A 22,382-nucleotide genomic window follows, 5' to 3' on the forward strand; every position below is an offset into this window, starting at 1 on the left:
ATTTCTAAATTCGTTGCAAGCATCTTGTATCCTTAGCCAGAATTTCGTATTCCAAATTTCGTATCGAAACGGAATAAACACAATAATGGCAACGATTTAAATACGGCGACCTTGCTGGCCAAGCAACGACAGCGTCTTCCAATCCAATGGTCTTCGTAGTTAAGAAAATCTCGTACATTTCAGTCGGCCGGACAGCCGTCATGTAGAAACCATAAGTTTTGCCAAATATTTAAAGGCACATCATCTAACAAATCAGGTAAAACTTTTGCAGGAAATGTAAGTAATCAGCACCATTTAAACGGGTAGGTAATTCCACAGGCTCAAGTAGATAATCGTTACCTACTCCTATCAAGAAGTTTAAATTCTTGAACAACGTCGGGATTTTCACAAATGTACGAATAATATGATGCATTATGCACATTAGAAATTCCATTTTTTGTGAATATAGCTTTGTTGCAAAACAAAATTTATCTGAAAAAAATCTTCATTTTGATTTTTCTGATTTTGTAACCATCTAGCGAATTCCGCACAAACAGAAGGATATAAATTTTCGTTGTGTAAGTTACTTCCTTAGAAAGATTTTGAAATTGTGAAATTCGTGCCAGATAGTCTTCGAACGCTTATTTCTGGATTTTCCTTAACTTCCATTAAAATAACATCATCATGTCGCTGTTTCATTATTTGTTGAGACCACTAAACTTGTCTCTCTTAATCGTTGATGAAGAGCTGTAAATGTTGAGTGTGTAAAATCATGATTGGAGAATTTTTTAAGATATCTATTAGTGTTAATCGAGCGTTACAACTTATTTCGCCATAAACTAAAACATATTAGCGTATTCCTCATTAGTAGAAACAATTTTTGTTAAATTGAAATTGTTATATTTGAACGCCACACACTAAAAGGTAACCTTCGCGAACTGATCCCAATTTGACAATGAAAAACGTAAGTTATACTTCTGTTGACAGATCACGACAAACTAATTCAAAAAATATTAATTTAACTTTTATGACAAAAAAAAATTTCAAATCTACTTTTCTAGAAAACGGTGTATCCTATCGACTTAGAGTAGGAGTACCTTGTAGAAATAGAATACCTGAAAATATAATAATCTAGTATCAAGAATGCTTAAAAGATAAAAGACAAAAAGTTATGCGTTAAAATAACCGTTGACCTACCCAAAATGATGCCTATGATCGGTACTAGAAATTCTCAATTGATGAAATCGATTTAACTCTGGAAGATAAATAATCATACCAGTTTTCGTTTTTCTAAATAGAAACGTTCTGGGGGTATTTAACAAAAACTAAATAGAAGCCGCCATCTTCAAAGAGCTCTAGCTCCCTTAGGAAGCATTTTCGGACTAAGTGAATTGGATTAAATTGTCTTAAAATTATCTGGTCTTCATTTGTGTGGGGAGTTTCTGGACATCCTGTATAAGTTTAAAGAGGATTAAAATTTAAGTTTTTATTTTAAAAATGCAAGAGCTTCGTTTATCGTGCCGGTGAGTGTAGAACATTCTATATATTATTGCATTTTTAGGTTTTGCGTAAAATTCTAGATAATATTTGTATTAAGTATCATAGGTCAAAACTAACCATATTTTTTTAATTTTCCATCTTTTTTAAAACATTTTGACAGAGACAAACTTTTCAAAGTTAATATCTTATTTATTTATAATAAGACCCAGCAAAATAACGCAAAAGATGGAAGACATATTAAGTTGTGAAATAGTACGAGATAAAACTACTTCTTATCCGTGGCTTATTGACTTCAGTCAGAATTAGACGTATGATGTCAAAGACATTTTATTTTAATTTCCCATGTTAGAACAAATCATTGTTAAATAAATTAGGACAGATGCTGTTGAAATATTGATATCAACTAAACAAAATTTAAATATTAGGGCTTTATGTCATTTACATTAGGTAAGTTAAGGTTTGTAGGTACAATGTAAACTGTCAATTGTATTTACTTTTGGAACAAACTAAAGTCAGTCTTGACTGTTTACTCTACTGGTTCGTTTCATTTAAAAGTTTTAACAGATTATGGTGGACCAGACTAATTTTTCCGTTGGTAAATAGATAAACTTTGTATACTAGTGATTGGTAAGGTTAAAAATGGCAGTGAATTACATGTCTACAGCGCCAAAATTATCTTGTTGTAGAAGGTTTGTCCACGTATTTAGACGGAACTGAAATCGAAGTAGACAAACAAGAAACAGCTAAAGCCGAAGTAGTTATTTTGCTTAATCCATCGTTATATATACATATAAAACAAGCAAAAACCGCGAAAGAAATTTCGTACGTGAGAAAAATTAGTCTATTGAAAAGTCTAATTTCAACGCGATTGGAAGATTGCCGTTCAATGGCAAGTTATATGGGCCAAATAGTTGAAAAAGAACAAAAATTAAGTGGAACTGGTTTTAAAATTGACGATGAGTGGATAGGCCGCTACTTTTGGTGGGATTACCTGAGCGTTTTTCACCAATGATAATGGCGATCGAACATTCAGGAATTGTGATTTATACCGATTCAATTAAAATAAAACTGTTGGAAATGAAAAGTGATGTTGGTAATACTGGTAGTGCGTTTGCAAGTGGTAGTAGTAACAAAACCAGAACCAATCACAACAGACGGTTTGAAAATAGAACCAATCACAGAAGAAGTGATGACGGCGTAAATGACAAGAAAGATAGAGATCTGTCAAAAATCAGATGTTATCATTGTAAACAAATCGGCCATTATAAAAATAACTGTCCAAAATTGAAGACATCCGAAAAACATGCGTTTAGTGCGGTGTTTCTCAATGGAAGCTTTAAGAAAACTGAGTGGTATGTGGACTCTGGAACTAGTGTTCATTTAACACCAAATGAAGACTGGATTAATAATAAAAGAGTAAGTGATACATGTGTTATTATAGTTGCTAACAAGAACATAGCCAAAGTAAAGTGTTCGGGTGATTTGGATTTAACAACTGATGTTGTTGAGAATAATTTTAATATTCTAGTTCAAAATGCTCTTTGTGTTCCAGAACTTACAACTAACCTTTATCTGTCAGCAAATTAATATAGAATGGAACTCCGCTTTCATCTACGTTCACGATTCGATCACTAGTAAATTTGTACGTTTTGTAAATAGTCTCTAGGTTATCAAAAAACATGTCTACGGTAACTTTATTAAAACTGATGTTTCTGGCTAGACTTGTAGACTTCGGTTTTCGCAAAGATAAATTATTGTGACGCTTCATGAAACCTTTCATCCACTTAATTCCAGCAAAATGATTATCCGACCATGACTTTGACACATTCTTTTTCAAGCTTCGAAGCATACTCATATGCGAATGTTCGAATTTGAAAATAGGTTAATCCATACTGTAACTTCGAAGATTGATAAATATAATTTACTAGACTGTCCTCTTCTTCATTTAAAAAATTCTGCTGTGTTGTATATTTTGAAGAAAACTTTTTATTTTGGATATTTCTGTATCATTTATATTTTTTCGGTTCAGTGTTTTTAATCTTTTATGTAACATGGACTTCTTGAATCCATATCTCACTGCTACGTTTCTGATTGATCCGTCACCAGTTTTTATATCGCAAATGGCCTGAACTACTACGTTTTCAGAAATATTACTTCTATCAGTTTTTCTGATGTAGGTTCTCACCATTATTTCGAACTGTAAGGTAAAAAAAAGATATTTTAGGTTGTTTTGTTTTGAAAGAACCTATGGGGTACAAGTGGACACTGTTCACTTGTTCCCCTGTATGGTGTCCACATCTGCCACCTATGCATAGTTTTTCAAAAGTACCGGATCTTCTTCTTCTTCTTCTTCTTTTTGGATTTTATTCTACTGAATAATCAGCCAGTACACTTGTTTTGTTAATTCTTGGGTCACTGTCGTGATTCTGAGAGTGAAAATATATCGTATGCCCTATTTTCAGTGAATATAGACATTTCATCTACATAATATCTACATTTTATTTATGTTTTCTGTTTTCTTATAAATGGTTTAAATGCTAATATTGGATAAGTTATTATGAAGGTTATAGTTTTATATGGTTGATCTGTAGGAATCTGAGAAGAATTTTGATAATTTTAGGGTTAATATCGCATAGAAGCATTGGTATGTTAATTGATCTGTTTAAAATTTTATTGGTAAAAGTACCGGATATCTGTTTTTAGGTTATGACTAGAACAAAACTGTAGAAACTTACCTGATATTAAATATTACAATATTCAAAATACGATGCACTTTACAAGGAAACACAGAATGTCACTAAATAATATTACAATCTCTAAAAAACTGTTAATTTACTTTTACGCGGCAAAAGTAACACAACCACCTGACACAAAATGGCAACTGACATTGAATGAATTTCTTGGCATAGAATTATATCACCATTGCCACCTAGGAGAGTGAGTTAGAACCACTCGAAAAGAAATCTAGACGTAAAAAAATCAACTGTCCACTTGTGCCTCTGTCCACATGTGCCTCCCCTTCCCCTCCGTCTGTAAAACTGCGGATAGATGACAATTTCCATAACAAGTAAATAATTAATGGTTGTAGTGTTCCAGGATGCGAAACAGAATAATATTTCTTATCCATGTAACTACAATGAAGAGGATGGCAGAATCGTAGATGGCATGAAGAAATTTTTTTGTTAAAAGGAGTTTCTTAAGTTTACAAAAGCCAGAACTATTTTCGCTAGGAACAGCTATTGGTTTTAACCCTTTATCTGTGTATATAACTTTTCAGCTATATCAACTTTAAATGATAATTTCCATGTTTTGAATTTCGAGTTTCTCCTTCACTTCTTCAAAAATATTTCCTTGAGTACATATTGCAAGATCGTCAGCCTAGAGGAAGTGCTTGATTTTGGTCGGCGTAGGTTGATCGTTTGTGTTTATATTGAAGAGCATTGGTGCTAAAACACTTTCTGTGGGAAGCCTGTATAATTTTCGGAGCAATGTTTTGTGCATTACTGTGTCATAGACTGCTGCCAAATCTTTGAAAGCAGCCCTTGTTATAAGTTTTTCTTCAAATCCCTCTTCAATGTGTTCTGTTATTGCGTGACTTGACCGGTGCAAGATTTGCCGGGTCTGAATCCTCCTTGTTGTGGGATGAGGTGCTTGACATTTTTTTCTATTCTGGCGAGTATGAGTCTCTCGTATAGTTTGAAAAAGTGACACAACAGCAAAATAGGTCTGTAGCTATTGGGATTTTCTAGGTCCTTTCCTGGTTTTAACAAGGCTATTACTTTAGATTCCCTCATGATTTTGGAATTTCGCAGGCTTTGCAGCAAGTGTTATAAAGTTGCAAGATCCAGTTTTTAGCTCCTTGGCCTAGATGCTTTATTTGTTCACTGTATATATCATCCACACCTGCAGCTTTCCCGTTTTTTAACCTGTTCATACCGTCGTGGAGTTCTTTTAGTGTAACAGGAATACCTAGGTGGTTTGTCTCCGAATCCAATCTTCCTCTAGTGTTTGAGTCCTTATATCGGTTCGTAGTTCTTCCATTCATAAGGAGTTGAGCAGCGACTTGGTTTGCTGTAACCTTGTAAGGTGGTTTATGTTCTTTTGGATCACTCACCGCTAATTTTTTTGACAAGGTTCCGTGCTATTTTGACACTATGTGTATTGTCCATTTTTTCTAGGGTCTTAATACACTTTTCTTGTCTGGCTTGACTTAGCTGTTGGAGTCGTACTGCTACGAAGTCAACCATTTCTTGGCTAAAAGGGTCATTGGAGTAGAGGGTTTCGTATATTCTTATTAGTTCTTTGGACTCGCTGCACATCCCGGAAATATATTGTTATCTATATCCTCTGGGGATAGCTTTTGTAGGCACATTTTTAGCAGCTCAGAATCTAGCATGTCTGCATACTTTTGCCAGTTTGCCTTTTTGAAGTTAAATCTTCTTCTGAATGGAATAGCTTGTGGTCTGACAATTGGAAAGATATTTATACTAATCGGTCTATGCTGAGTTTTTGGTGTGAGGCCATATACTACTGTGGTAAATCGGTCTTCAAGGTATTACTCGATATTACTTGAAAAACAGATATTCGGGTTATATCCTCTTTTCCAAACTTTGCCCTGAAAAGATGGTGGAAGTTTAGGATCATGGATTAACCTGAGGCCACTCGTTTCAGCCCATGCTTCTACTGTGCCTCCATTTGCGCCTGAACCTGCATAGCCCCAGAGTGAACTGTGACTGTAAAAGTCTCCCAGTCTGATGGTATATATCTTATATCTGTGTCATATATTTTATTGAATAGTATCCACAAGGAAGCTAAGTTCCTGTAGGTGGCTGTATACCATGTATCCCAAAAATTCTGAGTAAAAATCCTTTATAAAAGATATATAAATTTAAAAAATTAAAAACCCATACCCACTATATACCTTTTATAAAGGATTTTTACTTAAACTTTTTATTGAATAGTGCTGTTATTAAGTCAAGGCTTTTACTTTCATTGTCTGCAATTAATTTAAGTGTTTCGACATTTTAGCTAGTATATACTTTTATTAAGACAACGATAAAGCAAACTTTTTGCTTCGATTGTATAGAAGACCAAGTATAGATAAGATATGTAATTTTTACGTTTGGACTTGGATATTGAACGTATGTGTCATAAACGCAAAAAAATGATTGCACTGAAAGAAAAACTATTTCTTTAAAAGTGTTTAGACTAGAGCAAGCAAGTTCTCTTTTACGGGAAAAGAAATTAAAAGAGATAGATCTTTCTTTGTAGACAAAAAATATAATTAAATCTCTTTTTGTACACAGACCAGAAAAAGCCACTAGGAAGGATTCAGTTGCTCATTGGACCAAAAATATTACCAAGGGTAGGCGTAGATATTGTACATTTGAATTGACTACGGTACTACTATAGCGTGCAGTAAATGCGACATACTATTATGTTTGAATAAAAATAAAAATTGTTTTTATTTTTCACAATAAAGGATAAACTATTTCTTTTACTCAGAATTTATTTCTAATATTTTTGGAAGAGTTTTATATGTTCGTCTTACTTTCCTTAAATATGTTTGAGATTTTTTATTAAATTTCATTGTAAACAAACATAAAATATTTGATAATCTGATTTCTACATTACTCCACACCTTAGCTACATAGCTACAAAAGACTGTACCTCAAACTGGCATTGTGGCTTTTTAGCTACAAATTCAAAAGTCGCTTTCTTTTGGTTTTGTGAGTTTTATTTTTATTGCTTAATATTTTTTGTTGTACCAGACTGACACCATAAATCACATTTCACATTTTTTAATGGATTGTGGAATAATTTGCTCGATAAAGGGTTGAAAGTTCATGGAAAATATTCCAACTTAAGAAAAAAAATAATACATGCGTAGAGTTTTTTATTATAGTTTATCTTTAGTAAATAACAAGTGCAATGAAAGCAGCATCGGACTATATTATTATATCTCGACATTCTGTCATTATCATCATCATAGCGATTTGTATTTTTTTAAATGATCTAGTACAGTCAAAATGTTACCACTTCTGAAATTTTGTTAATTATTTTGGATATTTTTAGTTTAAATTAAATATATCAATGATATACAATACAAGTTCTGACTAAATAATTATACTTCGTTCTACACAATTACAGTACCTTATAAGTTTTTTTTTGATTAAAAATTAATTTCTCAATTAAGCTTATATACATACACAACAATTTGCTAAAATATAACTATACTCCATTCGCTTAGCTGGGGCATATTTTGACAGATTCATTGTCGGAAACCTACAACACAACAATTCCTACTTCTCAGTATTAATAGCTCAAGTATCCTACTATTGCAGACTTCTTTCTTTAAAAAAAGAAGAATTATTATAAATAGTGGAAGTGTATACTAACCCCATCAAATTTTGGGTAGTATATATTTAAAAAATATATTTTAGTTGTTATAATTTAACATAACTATTTATTATATGGTGCAGACCGAAACCGAAACCTTTTTAACCGAAACATCGTTTAACCGAAACGGCTGACAGTTTCAATAATTTCGTCAATAAAAAGTAAATGTTTGTCGCAAAACGTAAACAATCCCGTTAATTTCACTCACCAATTGATGTCTATGTGTGTTGGGAAATCACAAAAACCAATAGCTCTTAAAGATATTTCCGAAAAGGCATTTTAAGATATAGAAGCCAAAAGTTCATGGATGTCGACCACTTTATTTTTAGAATGGTTTGAAAATGAATTCGTCTCAAGTGTAAAATCCTTTTTAAAATCAAAAAACCTTCTCATCAAAGCATTGTTGCTTATTGACAATGCCCCCTCACCCTCAAAATCTACAAAATGGTGACAATTGTCAGATTTTTGCCACCGAATGTCACAAGCTTAATCCAGCCGTTAGACCAGGGAGTCATAGAGAGATTCAAGAGACATTATAGAGAAGCATTTTTAAGACACCTGTTATTACAGGAGACGAATTAATTCAAAAGTGTTCCCGAAATTCTCAAATCTTTAACAATAAAACATTTTTATTGGTGAGCTGAGTCGTGGGCCAAGATCAAATCTTCAACTTTGGAAAAATGCTGGAACAAACTTTTTGATAAGATTTTGATTGACGATCCTGAAGAAGAAAATGGTAAGAAAACGACAGAAGAAATTAAACCTTTCATTAAAAATTTGCCGGGACATGAAATTAACTAAGAAGAGATACGTGACTGGTTAGCAGCTGATGACTCAGAACGTGAATTCATCGACCAGGACATCATTGATATGGTTCTTTATCAAGACAACCTGAGCATATCAGATGACGAAGATGACGACCCAAGAGGCAACAGGCACAAGACCGTCGACGAGATTTTTAATGCTTTAGAGGAAAGAATTTTATACAGTAGGCCTAATTAGTTAGGGGCACGACTAGATTCTTAATTTTTGTTGTCATTACATAAAGTTTTGTCCTTTTCACATTGCTTTACGTTTCGTCGAACAATCGAATGAGGCAAACTCATGACGTTCTGCAAATTAACGATGGAGGGAGAGAGAAACACATCGTTGTCAAACGCAAACGCAAAAAAAATAGCAGATTTCTTTAAAAAAGCATGTTAAACTTGTTCATTTTCCTTAATTTGATTACTTTATTTTGGATTTACTTATTAGAAAACATTACGAAATCAACTCATAGTATTTTTTAATACCAATACTTTGATCAAGAACCTTATAAAAAACAATATTATTTTTAACCGAAATTCTTGTTATCCGAAACGGCTTCCCCCCAATTATTTCGGTTAACGGAGGTTTTACTGTATTTAGTTTGTTTACTATTAATATTCGCTATGAGTACGTGTGCTTGGTTGTATAGTAATTTCCAGCCACTTTTAGTCTGTCAAAAAGTAACTTACTTCGCAAAAAAATAATTACTAAATTCACTAGACAGTTCGGACTGGGAATAGCGAACCGAGTATATAATGTAATGTGATGAATTAATAAAACTAATAAGATAATACTCTCTCACTCTTCTCTGTTACATCAAATAATTATCCTACCTCTTCGAAAGATACTAAAATAAATATAAATTAGAAGTTCAAATACTTTTCGGTAGATATGTATAACTTAAACCATAATACTCCAGTGGTCCGAGACGAAAATGCCACTGAAACTCTAAAAATTGTACGAACAAACTGAATTTTACTGAAATTGTCCAATTTGGAATCCCAAAAAAATATGCAAAAAAGTTTACCACTCCTACCACCCGGCTTCGGGTAGAAAAAAATGTTTCAAATCAAAAATATAGCTTAGATAACTTTTAATAAAAATGTTTATTATCACTTTTTATATAGAACGAGCCGTTCTCTCAAAACCAAGGCTTTAAGCAACCGGCGATTTTTAAATAATATTTGTATCTGCTCGACGGTAAAAATGCGATATCTTTTGATCAGAATGTCGTATCGACAAAAATCAAAATGTGCTTTAAAATTACTTAAAAATGTGCTTAAAATGTGCTTAAAAATGTATTTAAAATTAAAATTTTTACCGTCGAGTTGATACAGAAAAAGTTCTAATAAACATTTTTTATTTGAAACATTTTTTAATACATAACTCAAAGACTATATAAAAAAAACAAACAAAATCAATCGCAGCAACAAAAGGTCTTAAACAGGGATGTGGTCTCTCACCTACACATTTTAATATTTATGTAGATCAGGCTTTGAAGAAATGCTGTATATAATGGAGAACACTGGGCATGCCAGTACAAGAGAATATATTACATTCACTACTTTTCGCAGATGATCAAGTCATTTTTGCACAAGACCGGGAGGATATAGAGTATATAATAAGAAAATTAAAGAAATATGAGCTTTAGATGGTTCTTGTATGAAAGATATGGAAATGAAAATAGCAAAAGAAAAACAAGCCACGAAAGCACTCCATGGTGTGATGTGGAACAACACTATCACCAAAGAAACCAAAAAAAGATCTTTCAGAGCATAGTGATGAATATTACCTTGTATGGAGCGGAAGTCTGGCGAATGACAACATCAATACGAAATAAAATAAGAACAGATGAACTGAGGATAGAATAAGAACAGATGAACTGGAAATATGGAACAGAATGGAAGTATAATACTCATCAATTACAAAAAAGTTGTAAAACAGAGCTCCAAACTGAGCAATTCCAAAGAAGCAGAACGCCGGTCGTGTTTCCGCCGCGTGTGTTATTATTGGTCTGATGACTGTTTTGTAAATGCTGCCTTTATTTCTTTCCTGATATTTTTATTTTTCCATAATATTTCATTGTTTAGTTTAGTGCCCACCTGTTTATACCTGTACATTATTAAATTTTGTCTTGATCTCGTCACTACTTACTCGATCTCTCAACGTGTTTCCTAAGTAATGATCGTGGAGAAAATACAATAGTTTACTCGTATAATACCTGGCCAAATTATTAGGTCAAGCATTAAAAATTTGCATTTTTTAAAATTAATAATTTTATCAACATGAATGGTATTATTTTTTCGCATACCAACATTTAATATATTATGGTAACATTATTGTACTATTTTAACGTTGGCAACACCACCCTATCCGCCATTTCTAGACAGCATTGCGTCCTGTCAACTAATGTGCATTTTATAACCTCAAATACTGTTTGTGGATATTTGAATTCTAAACGGTTTTGACCTGAAGTTTTATTGCAGAGTGAATTATCCTTTTTTTATTATTTTTTAGATTATAAATATATGCAGTGAAGTTATTGGCATAATTAAGGGTATTATAAATTTTTAGATTGGGAAAAACGCTGATCTGTCACCAAAACGAGTAGGCCAGGTATTTGGACTTCTAAAAGCTGGAGACAAATGTCTCAAAATGAAATAGCAGCAATGGTAGGAGTATCAAGAAGTTCTGTAAGGAATATAAAACAGAAATTTGGGTCTGGAGTCAGTTTGGATCCAAAGCGTAAGGGTCACAGCGGAAGACATCGTGTAACTACTCCTAGGAGGAATCACAAAATAAAAAATATTTGTCAAGTAAACAGACAGAATGCTTACCCAGGAGATAAAAGATGAAGGAATTTGTGTTTCAGAAAGAACAGTTCGTCGGAGACTTGTCGAAAACAAACTAGTAGCTAGGAGACCAGCTCGAAAGGCTTACTCCAGCTATGATAAAGAAATAAAGAAACGTTTCAAATGGGCACAAAATACAAATGGAAGACTGGAAAAGGTATATTTGTGTTGTTTTGCTTAAATATCAATATTTAAAACTAAAAAAACATAAGCATTTCTAAATTTTGTTGATTTCAGGTCTGCTTCTCGGACGAATCCGTTTTTCAAGTTCTGACAGAAAAAACGAAGTTTGTTCGGAGACGTCCTAACGAGAAATACAAGCCCGACTGCATTGTGCCCACCATCAAACATCCACCGTCACTCATGGTCTGGTCTATGGTATCCGGTAAAGGTACAGGCCGTCTCTATGTGGTGGAAAACACGATGAGACAAGACCAGTACCGGAAACTACTCGAGACGAGACTGTTGCCACAGCTGCACGAATGGTTTCCTGCAGAAGAAGAACCCATATTTATGCACGATGGTGCTCCTGGCCATAAGGCTAAGAGTATTTCAACTTATTTAAAACAAAAAAAAAATAAAGTTCTTGACTGGCCAGGCAACTCGCCTGATATGAACGCTATTGAGAATGGGTGGAAACTACTGAAAAGGGAGATTGCGAAAAAAAAACATTACTAATAAAAGGGAGTTACTTTAAACGCTCATATATGAGTGAAATCATAATCCTCACCTCCAGGAAACTATTCAAGCCTGTATCGAGAGCATGCCTCGGCGTGTTCAAGCTCTTTTAGCAGCCAAAGGCGGACATACAAAATATTAAATTTCTCCCTACTTTGTAAAAATTATTTTTTTTAATTAATAAAAGTTTTTTGGTGAGTTTTTTAGTACAGTTTAATTACCTAAGAGTTAATATTCACAAAAAAGAACAAAACAGTAATTTTTTTTCAAATATATTAATAATCATGAGAGAAATAACTTCATTAGTAAATTTTTCCTTGCTTGTCCTAATGGCAAGCCAGGCAAATTTCCTTCCTTTGCTCAGAAAGGAAAAAGCGACCTATCTTTCGTGTCTAATTTTCATTCTTACCTACTTATATAATATTATTGTGTACTTATGAAATTAAGTTATAATTTGTTACCCCATTGTATTAACACTACTTTATTTAAAGAAAATTTTGAATACACTTGGAATCTCTCACAAAGGCCTTCGTACGGTCCTGATGCTTATTGTTGTTTCAAAAATATCTATAAAATGGACCTGTGAAAGAAAATAAAATACTTTCTTCGCTTAAAATCAACTAAGTCAAAATGAAACTAGCGTATTGTTTAATTATCGCTATGGTCTGCTTAACAGCGGTAAGCATTCTTTTATATTGTGCTAAAATATTTTGTATCATAGTCGTTATTCTTGTCACTATTTTTTAATTTGATCCAATTTACTACTACTACATGTCGATTTATATCGTTCTCTGCTGTTTTCCGACTTCCAATCGCCACTTAGTCCGTTCGTTGTATATCCTCTATGTTTCTGTCTCTCATTTCTTTTTCTGTTCCTTCTATCCAACTTGTTTTCGGTCTACTTTGTTTTCTCGTACCTTCTGGTTGCCATTTTAGTATTTTCTATGGTATTCGGTGTTCATCCATTCTCTGTATATGTCCGAACCAGATAACTGTTTTGATAATAAGTCATCTGTGATTGTCCGTTTAATTCCAATTATTTCTCTAATGCGCTCGTTGTTATTCCTTTCTCTTTTAGATCTTTCTACCACTTTTCTCTAAAAATCGTATGGCTTCTCTTCCTGCCGTATTTCTTTTTCTTATAGCTTTTTCTAATGTTTCATCGTATGAAATATTGATAAATACCTAAATATTTGTAGTCATAGCAGTGTTTTATCGTGGTTCTGTCGTCTAATATAAGATATTTTCGTTACCCTCTGATGCATGAATATTCGGTTTTCTTTTTATTTACTTCTAGACCCAATATATCGTACACTTCAATTAATTTTCGGGGCAAATAGTTTAAATCGTCATATTCTTGAGCCACTATTACTTGATCGTATGAAAAGTTAAACGTATTATATCATAGTCTTGGTTAGTGGTATCTTCATTGTTCTCCATTTTTGTTTCCATCTTTTTAAAACGCTTTCGAGTTCGAGCTATATATATATATATATATATATATATATATATATATATATATATATATACATTCTATTTCTTCCTCTAATTCGCTATCTCATCGATATGATTTATTAATTTTGGATTTTATGCAGTATTCCACTCTTTCAAATGCTACTTTGTGAAAACAGTTTTTTAGATGTTCGTATAATTGATAAATATTTTTAGAGATGGGAATTTGCAGCATCTCATCCAATATAATTTTGAATAATTTTTGGGTAGTTTCTTTATCTAGGCTTTTGATGTTGTATCTTCGTTCGTTAAGCTTTTCTTTCTTGTTTATAGATGCCTACATGCAGTTCTCTCTCTTGTCTTTGGATTCAGAAGTATATTTTTGAACGTAATAAAAATAGTGATCGCTACCGCATGTCGCGCTTCTCTGAACTCTTACTATTTTGCCTAATTAACTCTGAGTTGAACCAATTTAGCTATTTGTATTATTAATATTAATATTTATGATGTTCATCTATTAGTTAGTCTGTTGGATAATTGTTTGCTGCTTGTCATCTTTTTTTCTTTAGAACCAAAACGTTCTTTCTCTTGTTGGATAGCATTAAAAATAAAGGCGCCTTTTTACTAGTATTTCCATTATTTTTAAGTTTATTTTGTATTTTAAAAGCCATTTATTACTTATTTTTATCATGTTTACCCGTTTTACTAATGTTTCTTTTATATCGTCTTATCTTGGTAATCTTCTACACTTTGTCATTTTACTTATGTCATTCCATTCCTATTTTCGGACAACCTTTTTTAAGTTTTTAGATATACTGAATCATTTTTAATCTAGTTTTTAATTCCAGTTATTATTCTAAATCTGGTCTGGATATTCTTAGTACCTTAGATCTCTTCCGAATATCTCGAAATTGGACTGTTATTTTACAAAACCTTGCCATGCGTATTTCTACAATATTTGAATAATTGTTTTATCATTGCATTATGTTGCTTTTTGTTACATTCGTTCGGTGTCTTTTTAATCGACTGTTCACGAGAAAAAGTTGGTGATATCTACTGTAACCGTTTCAAAAGATTTAAAAGAAAATCATTATAAATTTCGATTATTTTTTTTTTAAATAAAACTACTATTACCATCTATCTGTCAAGTACCTGTAGCCGACTGAAGGATTCTTTTGTAATTCCCAAATATATCCGGTAGATGAGCCTATTCATCAACTTGTCACTCACGCCCAGTTTCAGAGAGCGCAAGAATAGCGTCTCCCTCTTTTCTGTTAAGAACGTCCAACCGTTAAGACGTGTTTCCGAAGTGGGTCTTATTTAGAGGTGAGCTAAAAAATCCTTTTCTTGTCCATATTTCAGATAGATATTTATTTTTAGACCCTTATTGGAGAGGCTATAATGCTGATATATTTCTGATACATGTCTCAAGATAATATTGGTATGGAGTTATTCCAAATCCTGGTCCAATAGCCATATTTTTTTATGGAATACCTAACCCCTCTTATCTAGGATGGTGGTGGATTGATATAGGATGGAGCCGAATCAATGGTTTACTTGTTTGATTGATTAAATAAAAAAAGAAACAGAGCAGATTCAGATTGTACCAATTTTTATTATATCTTCTTTCAAGAAAACGAGAAATGATTATGAACTCAAAGAATGAAAATGTAGTAAAGTGTTTTAATTTTATTTAAAGGTTTATTTTCTCTATTATTCCTAGTTGATAAATAATTATATTATTTTCAATGTAAACAAATTTCGAAATTTGGGGTTAATATATATATATATATATATATATATATATATATATATATATATATATATATATATATATATATATATATATTCATTTACTTTATAACTAATTCTTAATTTAATACGATACAAAGCTTTTTTTGTTTATGGTAATGTAAACATGAAATGGTATTTTAGTATCCTTTTGGGATGACATAACTTTTAATGTTTTCTTTTTGTTCATTACTAAGAAATAATAAAGTATAGTTTTCTTGTAAACCTTCGATAAATCTTAATTTTTTTTGCTCGTCCCCTTCGAAGATAAACCAGGGGTGGCGTCCAATAATAAATTGTAGTCCAGGATTTGGAATAACTCCATACCAATATTATCTTGAGACATGTATCAGAAATATATCAGCATTATAGCCTCTCCAATAAGGGTCTAAAAATAAATATCTATCTGAAATATGGACAAGAAAAGGATTTCTTAGCTCAACTCTAAATGAGACCCACTTCGGAAACACGTCTTAACGGTTGGACGTTCTTAACAGAAAAGAGGGAGACGCTATTCTTGCGCTCTCTGAAACTGGGCGTGAGTGACAAGTTGACGAATAGGCTCATCTTCCGGATATATTTGGGAATTACAGAAGAATCCTTCAGTCGGCTACAGGTACTTAACAGATAGATGGGGTTAGTAGTTTTATTTAAAAAAAAATAATCGAAATTTATAATAATTTTCTTTTAAATTTTTTGAAACGGTTACACTACCAACAATGAAAGAAGAGCTTGTCAGTTAGATATTTGTGTCACTACCCTATTCTAAGTCCCAACAATGTTTACTTCCACTTAGTTTTTATAGTGATTGGTCTTTAGTGTGCCTCTCTTCTTCTTTGAAGAAGTTGTTATAGGTTGTTCTCGGACGTTATGATCATCACAGCACAGAATAATATTTTATAACAGTCTCTTAGCTGTAAATGGATATAACTATTAAATACATCTTTAAATGAAGACTTATATATACTTTTTTTTGTTCTACTCAACTTAAGTTCTGTTCTTCTCCTTTTCCTACACAACACTCTATCTCCCAGTCATTTATTATATAGTTGATTGTTACAGGATTTTAACTACAGAGTTTGTAGCTAAAGTTTCCATGAAACAGCCCTATTATATGGAGGTGTCCTTTAATGGAGGAGGAGAAATTAATATTGTAAAATGCACAATATTAATTTCAATTACATGGTAGGAGATTGCATAAATATCATGAAATACAGGGGTATATTCTCTTGGTGATATAGAGATGTTTAACTTTGTTTTGTTATTAAATATTTCTGCACGCGATCCTTCTGCACTCGTCCTTAACCCATCTATATACCCTGGAGAGTCGGTTATGTATTTATTGATTTCAATCTTATCGTTTTAGATGGCACCACTCCTTATGAATCCTTTAACCTCAAGAAACCCTTTTGTACTCAAGATCAATTCTTACGAAAAAAAAACCAATACATTCATCCATTGAAATGGCTCAGCTATTGTTGCTGAGTAATAAAGGTTTACCGAAATGAGGTAGAAACCCTTAGAGTACCGGCGCTTGCAATCTGTGCAATCAGCTGCAGAATATTCTGCACCAATATAAGAAGCATTAGCACTAACAAACATGTAAATGTGACTAATAATGAGTATGTGTAAGAGTCATCAGTGAATTAAAACATTATTTATTACTTAGCTATAACGTATCGTTGTTATCGCTTCAACTGATCACAGAAGAGAAATTGTTATAGATGTGGAACAAAACAAACAAAATAAAGGCTATATTTATATCATGATCAAAAGCATGAATACTTAAATGAAGAAAAGCTTTCTTGAAAGATCAGTCCATCTAGAAGATTAATCAGATAGAAGTTTCTCCTTAATATTTAAAATCTAGGGGAGAATTCTCACATAGCAGGAACATTTACTCACCTACCTAATTTGCTATTATTCAAATTTCTACTATAAAAAAGTTACGTAATTGTTAATTTTTTTGTATGCCTTATTTTATTCTAGCTTTAATATACCATTTTTTTTTTTCGACAGACCGCATCCACTCCCGAACGCGAAAGAGTATACGGAAAGATGCATGAATGCCAAAAAGAATTGGGTTCAACTGTAGACGAACTTGAAAACGTTAAAAATGGGGTTATAAACCCTGATACTGGCAAGCTAATTCTTTGTATTCATCGAAAATTGGGAATCATGGATCAAAATGGAGACATTGTTCCTGATCAGTACAAGCAACACGTTGAAGCTGTTACTGATGACAAGGGTCGTCAGAAAGAATTTCAAGAGAAATGCGGCAAACCTCAAGGAGAAAATGCCGAAGCTAAAGCTATTAATTTTGATACATGTTTCCAATCCATCTTAAAAATAATGGGTCGTATTTGATTTATATAAAAAATAATTTAATAAAGATATATTATGATGTATAATATATTCCTATCGTTAAAATATTTATTTATTATCGAATTTGGCGTATGATACAAAAACCTATAAATATAGTAAAAAATTAAAGTGAAAACGGAAAAACAAAGATAACATCGAAAAATAAGCTCATATTACAATTGAAACTATGTTAATTGTCCATGATTAATAATAAACCAAAAATTATCATAATAAAGTAGAACCAATTTACATATTTAGCTATCCATCTCGATCAAACACACACACCCACACCCACACTCACATTAATACCCATTCCCACTCACGAACCCACTCCCTGACCCACGCCTACACCTACACAACCACAGAACCACACAGCCACACACACGCACGCACATAAAATATTTGATGATGTGATTTCTGAGGGGTGTAAAAAATCTTCTGGTTAAACTAAATGAGCAACAACATGGAACCACCTGAACGTCTTCTCGCGAACACATTGCAAACAACCATGTAATAAACAAAACCCGCTATTGTCAGAAGCTTCTGGCAATCAATAATCCGAATATGCTAAATAAACACTAAAGGCATTAGTCGAAGCAAAAGCGAATACATCAGCAAGCTTGCAAAAAGCAACATTGACATAGTATAGTTCAGAAAACACACATTGCTGACGACTTCCAACTGAACAACCGAAATCAAATTCCAAGATATAGATTAGTTGTCTTACTTAATCACCAACAATACAGGATGCTACCTACTGTAGAACATACATAAAAATGTTAGCACTAACAACCTCCAAAGCGAACAAGTAATTGAGTGGGTGGGGTGGATGTATATATATATATATATATATATATATATATATATATATATATATATATATATATATATGTATATATATATATAGTTCGTCCCAAACCCTTCTTTCAGTGCGTCATAGTTGATCGAATTCTCTCTAACACATTAAGCTAGAAGTGACAGTGATTGTCTCGATCGTGACAGTACTTTCACAATGTCAGCTGATAAAATGATAATTGTCATTCCAGGTTAGTATTATCAGACATTTTACAGTGAAAATTTAATTTTTTATTTATTGTCATAAAAATATTTTAAATATGCAGAGATATATCGAGAAAGAACAAAGACTAATATTAAAATTATTAAATTATTTTCAATTAGAAAAAGAGAGATTAGGATCCTGCAACTACCAAATTTAACTAAAATGTCATGCAATAATTCTCGACATTCTTAAAATCCTATATGACGTCAAAATTAGTGACGCACTGAAAGAAGGGTTAGGGACAGACTGTATATGTTTTGGATGGGTTGAAGTCAAAAAAAATAAGAGTCACAAATATATATGTATATATATATATATATATATATATATATATATATATATATATATATATATATATATATCTTCGTCTAGCCATTCACGTCCACATCTGAACATAAGCCTCTTCAAGTCTTCCTTTCCATTGTTTTTTATTGTACGCTACTTGTAGCCAATTTTTCCCGGCAGTTCTTTTCAGATCATCTGTTCATCTCATAGGAGGTCTGCCTCTGGGTCTTTTGTGTTGGTATGGTCTCCAGGTTAAAATTGATTTGTTTAGATCGCTCCTAACTACATGTCCAGCGTATTCCCATTTCAACTTTAATGATTTTTGCACCACATCGGTGACTTTGGTTTTCTGTCTTATCCATGTGTTTGTTTTCTTGTCCTTAAGTGATATACCTAGCATTGCTCTTTCCATCGCGTGTTGAGTGACTCTAAGTATATTCATATTATTTTTTGTGATTGTCCATGTTTGTGCCGCATAAGTTAATATCGGAATAATGCATGCATCAAAAACTTTAGATCTAAGATGTAATTGAATTTGTTGATTTCTGAGTATATAGTTCAGTTTACCGAATGCTGCCCAGCTAACTTTCTTCTTCTTTTTATTTCTTCAGTTTGAATTTCCCTATTTAGTATTATTTTTTGTCCTAAGTATATATATTCTTTAACTTTTTCTATAACTTTATCGTTTATTATTGTCACGGTGTCTTCGGAGTGCATGACTTTTGTTTTGTTTAAATTCATTTTCAGTCCTATTTTAGAAGATTCGGTATGTAGTTCTAAAAGCATGGTTTGCATTTCTTGTAGGTCAGTAGCTATCAGGATTATGTCATCTGCAAATCGTAGATTACTGAGGTAGCGGCCATTGATGTTTATTCCCTTATATTTCCAATTTAGGTTTTTAAAAACGTCCTCCAAAACTAAGGTGAACAGTTTGGGTGATAAAGTATCTCCCTGTTTGACTCCCCTGTTTAATGTTACAGGGTTCGTGTGTTCATTTTCATTTAGGTAGTATGTAGCTGTAGCTTGGTTCATAGTTTCTTTTATTAAGTTAATATATCTGCTGTCTATTCTACAATTTTGCATTGCGTTTATTACGGCCGTGTGTTCTATGGTATCGAAAGCTTTTTCGTAGTCTACAAATGCTAGGAAAAATGCTATATATATATATATATATATATATATATATATATATATATATATATATATATATATAGAAAAGGTTAACGCGAGTGAATAATAAAAGAAAATGTAATAGCATGTCTCGCAAAACAAGAAAACAGAAAACAAAATACTTATATCGATAGAAAGCAACCGTATATACGTATTTTTGACTATTGGTCGTGTTCAGAACGGTGCAGCCAAGGTAGAAAAGAAGCAGGTAATTTGGGAAAGGATCACTACAAATATATATTAAACAATTGTTTTTTAATTGATAATGAAGCCCGTATACCATATACTAGAGATATCACTGTTTTTAAAAATGTATAATATAGACATTCTATTAATATCTGAAAGTCATGCCACGCAAAAAACGGTTAATAAGATACCTTACTATATTGTGTATTATGTAAACCATCCAGACGGAGGAGCACACGCAGGCTCTGCCGTTATTATTAAATCAAAAATAAAACACTATGCAGTCCAACCTTATATTACGGAAAAACTTCAAGTAGCAATCATCCAAATCGAAACAAACACCTCTCTCAGTGTATCATCAGTCTACAGTCCACCTAGACATCCCATTTCAAGCGAAGAGTATCATAATTTCATACAAACTATTGGATCCAAATTCATAGTAGCAGGAGACTGGAATGCCAAACACACCACATAGGGTTCCAGATTAATCACGCCTAAAGGTCGAGCAATAATGAATAGCATTCAACAAAATAACTTAAGGTACTTATCAACGGGAGAACCCACATACTGGCCTAGGGACCCCAACAAAATCCCAGATTTGGTAGATTTTGCTGTAACAAAAGGGATAGCTGAAATCCATAGTGCAATAGAGTCAAACTTAGAGTCAAATATGGAGAACACCACCACCCAAACTCACAACTTAAGAAACAAACTGGGATGTTTTCCAATTCTGTAAATACAAAGATTAGACTAGATATTAGGATAAAAGAAAACCAAGATGTAGAGAAGGCAGTAGACTATTTAACAATAGTTTTATAAACAACAGGATGGAAGCAACAACACAGCGCCAAAGAAGTGTGCAGGAAAACCATAATACCCCCCTCCATATAAGAGAACTTGCAGCACAAAAAAGAAGAGCTCGACGCATATGAAGAAAAAAACGACTCTTTCCAGTTTTATGTTTCGAACCTCTCACATGAAGATCACTCTATATGGAAAGCTACAAAAAAATTTAAACGACCGACAATAAAAAATTCACCTTTAAGAAAAACAGATATGACCTGGTCCCGGACCAGTTCATATCTGAAAAAAACAACAGTATTCGCAGAGCATCTTGCAACTGTATTCGCAGCACCAGATACTAATAACGATGAAGATGGTGATATAAGAATGTATCTCGAAACTCCGTGTCAACTATCTCTTCCTCTGACGACATTTACTCCGACAGAGGTTCGACAACAAATAAAAATGCTAAATCCTAAGAAAGCTCCTGGCTATGATTTGATAACAGGAGAATGACTTCAGAAGCTATCGAGAAAAGCAATGGTATTATTAACAATAATATACAACAGTATACTACGTCTTCGATACTTTCCAATACAATGAAAATTTACTCAAGTTACTATGATTTCGATACCTGGTAAGCCCGGAACGCAAACAAATTCATATCGCCCTATAAACCTACTCCCAATATTGTCGAACGTAGTAGAAAGGCTACTATTACATAAAATCGAGCAAGTTGTTCCCATAAACGAAATTATACCACAACACCAATTCGGATTTAGACGTGAACACTCAACCCTACAACAATGCCGCAGAATAGTAAATATAATTAAAACAACTCTCCAAGAGAAAAAGTTTTGCGCTGGAGTGTTTCTATATATACAACAGGCATTTGATAGAGTATGGCATGAAGGTCTCCTCTTCAAACTGAAATTACACCTAACAGACCAACTATACTTTATATTAAAATCGTATCTTACTGACCGTTACTTTCAAGTCAAAATTGAAGACAGCTATTCAAATTACCACATCATACAATCTGACGTACCTCAGGGTAGCGTTTTGGGCCTATTTCT

The 22,382-nt window shown here is 32.8% G+C and overlaps 2 protein-coding genes across 3 annotated transcripts in view; one reads left to right on the forward strand and one right to left on the reverse strand.

Annotated features, from left to right (window-relative positions):
• LOC140448963 (acetylcholine receptor subunit alpha-like) overlaps window positions 1–22,382 on the reverse strand; it is a 1,000,791-nt gene that overhangs the window by 970,549 nt on the left and 7,860 nt on the right. The window lies entirely within an intron of this gene.
• Window positions 12,758–17,888, forward strand: LOC140438877 (uncharacterized). Its single transcript, XM_072528517.1, has 2 exons — window positions 12,758–12,893; window positions 17,478–17,888. Exons 1-2 carry the CDS (start codon window positions 12,846–12,848, stop codon window positions 17,823–17,825), a joined length of 396 nt encoding a protein of 131 aa, XP_072384618.1. The 5' UTR covers window positions 12,758–12,845; the 3' UTR covers window positions 17,826–17,888.

The sequence above is a fragment of the Diabrotica undecimpunctata genome, chromosome 1, assembly GCF_040954645.1.
Source record: "Diabrotica undecimpunctata isolate CICGRU chromosome 1, icDiaUnde3, whole genome shotgun sequence".
Lineage (NCBI taxonomy): Eukaryota > Metazoa > Arthropoda > Insecta > Coleoptera > Chrysomelidae > Diabrotica > Diabrotica undecimpunctata.